Below are 2,110 nucleotides of genomic sequence, written 5' to 3'. Positions count from 1 at the left end.
AGGTTAGGGTTCAGGTTAGCATGAGGTTAGGGTTCAGGTTAGGATGAGGTCAGGGTTCAGGTTAGGATGAGGTTAGGGTTCAGGTTAGGATGAGGTCAGGGTTCAGGTTAGGATGAGGTTAGGGTTCAGGTTAGCATAAGGTTAGGGTTCAGGTTAGCATGAGGTTAGGGTTCAGGTTAGGATGAGGTCAGGGTTCAGGTTAGCATAAGGTTAGGGTTCAGGTTAGCATGAGGTCAGGGTTCAGGTTAGGATGAGGTCAGGGTTCAGGTTAGGATGAGGTTAGGGTGACGATTTCACATATTATTCATGGCTATTCGCCGGTGCTTTCCTCAGGAACACGAACTCGGATGGGAAGCTTCCAGATATGCTCACCCAGGACCAGTTCCTGCCGGCAATCTACAAATTACACTTTAATACGGCAGCCTACTTTGCGCAGTCCAATACCAAGGGATTCTTTCCCTACGTAGAGGTACGTTAACGCAATGCATTTGGAGTGTAATGTTCATTGCATGTACAGTCAAACCTCGGTTATCCGAACATCTATTATCCGAATTTAGGATTGTCCGAACAAGATCTCAAGGTCACGTGAATAGATCAGTTATCAGCGATCAGATCAATTATCTGAACAATCAGTTATTCGAACAAAATACTCCCTGCCAGTCTCGTTCGGATAATCGAGGTTTAACTGTATGTAGTATACATGTATATCATGTATGTAGGTCTATTTTATTAGTGTGAAGTTACTTGCGCTGGTTGAATCTTGGCCGTTGCTGCTCTCACACGTATGGGCATATCTGTACACGTAACATATCCCGAGTAACTTTACTATGTTAGTGATTTTGTGAACGTTGAAGGAACGTCGTCTGCTAAATCATGTTCCTTCAAAATTAATAATCGGAAAGAAAAATGTATAAAAACGAAATGATTAAAAAATTTTTTTTTTTAATTCTTGCCTTGCAGGTGGTGTTTGAGATTGTCGATCCGTACCAGCATTACCACGTTCCGCTGCTGCTCAGCCCGTTCGGCTACACGACCTATAGAGGGAGCTGATGTTGTTGTCCACCGATCCACCATGATCGTGACGAGGCGAAGGCGGTGGCGCGCTCTACGTAGCTATAGATCGTGTTACCTGCGATGGCGGATCGAGAGGGGTGGTTGAAATCCCCTCCCCCCCCCGTTCAGCCACTGACTAATGTTATGATACTAGTAAAATGGGGGGCACCCTAGCACCTGATCTGTCACGGTACATGCAGTTCCCCATCCCAAACACTAGCGGGCGATTAACTACGGTTGATATATAGTTTGTCTGGTAGACTGGTGAATTAAAAAGTTCTGTGATAGATATCAGTTAACTCCTTAGTTCTGTGATAGTCCTCGGCTGAATGATCGAGTTAGAGACACGTAATGATGTAAAATATCTTGTCCGATAATTGAAATGAATATTTTGATTATTAACGTGAAATGCTGATAATGTCTTTCAAAGGCAACGACGTTTTCCTGGTGTGTTGCTATATAATTGATAAATGGGTGCCTTTTAAATCGTAACATGGGTTGTGATAGGGTTGTTAATTGCTAAATGAAATGTAAATTACCAAATGTGTTATTGGCAGCGAGCCTGGATAATAGTGATCGAATGCTTTTTCATTGTACCTTTAATCAAAGTTGAGCACATTTTCGACATTATTAAGAGAAAGATCTCGGTAATGTATCAAATGAAATACGTAAATGACGTGCTAATGTTTGGTAGTTGTATTTGATGTAAAAAAATCATTTTCATATTAAAAATACACATTTTTTTAGAGGAATGAAGTTTCAGTTGATCTACATTGTAGTATCATAGCTTCGACTTGTAACTTGCGCTGTAACACTTAGAATTTTCCGTATAAAAAATGTATGATCCATCTGCAGCTCGCACCACGGCCGAGAGGTGGCGCCACTGTCTCCTGCTACGCCTCTCACGCTGCATGACCTCAAACTTTCCCTCCGCTCTCACACCACGGTGGAACGAGGACACCACCTCCACTCTCCCACTCTCTCTCCTCTCTCACCTGTCTCCCACTCTCTCTTTTACCACGACGCCGTGGCACGCTCACATCATGGCCGAGTGAGG

General features: G+C 43.3%; 1 protein-coding gene across 3 annotated transcripts in view; it reads left to right on the top strand.

The window, feature by feature from the left end:
- The window catches only part of LOC106813771 (5-hydroxyisourate hydrolase-like), a 5,958-nt gene extending 4,153 nt beyond the window's left edge, over positions 1–1,805 (top strand). For all 3 annotated transcript variants that reach the window (XM_014817993.1, XM_014817991.1, XM_014817992.1), the window contains exons 3-4: positions 334–469; positions 961–1,805. In XM_014817993.1, the coding sequence (XP_014673479.1) occupies positions 334–469; positions 961–1,050 (226 nt within the window). In that variant the 3' untranslated portion in view covers positions 1,051–1,805. The remainder of the gene's footprint in view (positions 1–333; positions 470–960) is intronic.
- Positions 1,806–2,110: the final 305 nt, after the last annotated feature.

Source organism: Priapulus caudatus, unplaced genomic scaffold (genome assembly GCF_000485595.1).
Source record: "Priapulus caudatus unplaced genomic scaffold, Priapulus_caudatus-5.0.1 Scaffold822, whole genome shotgun sequence".
Taxonomy (NCBI): Eukaryota; Metazoa; Priapulida; class Priapulimorpha; order Priapulimorphida; family Priapulidae; genus Priapulus; species Priapulus caudatus.
This window is presented reverse-complemented; position numbering and strand designations above follow the sequence as displayed.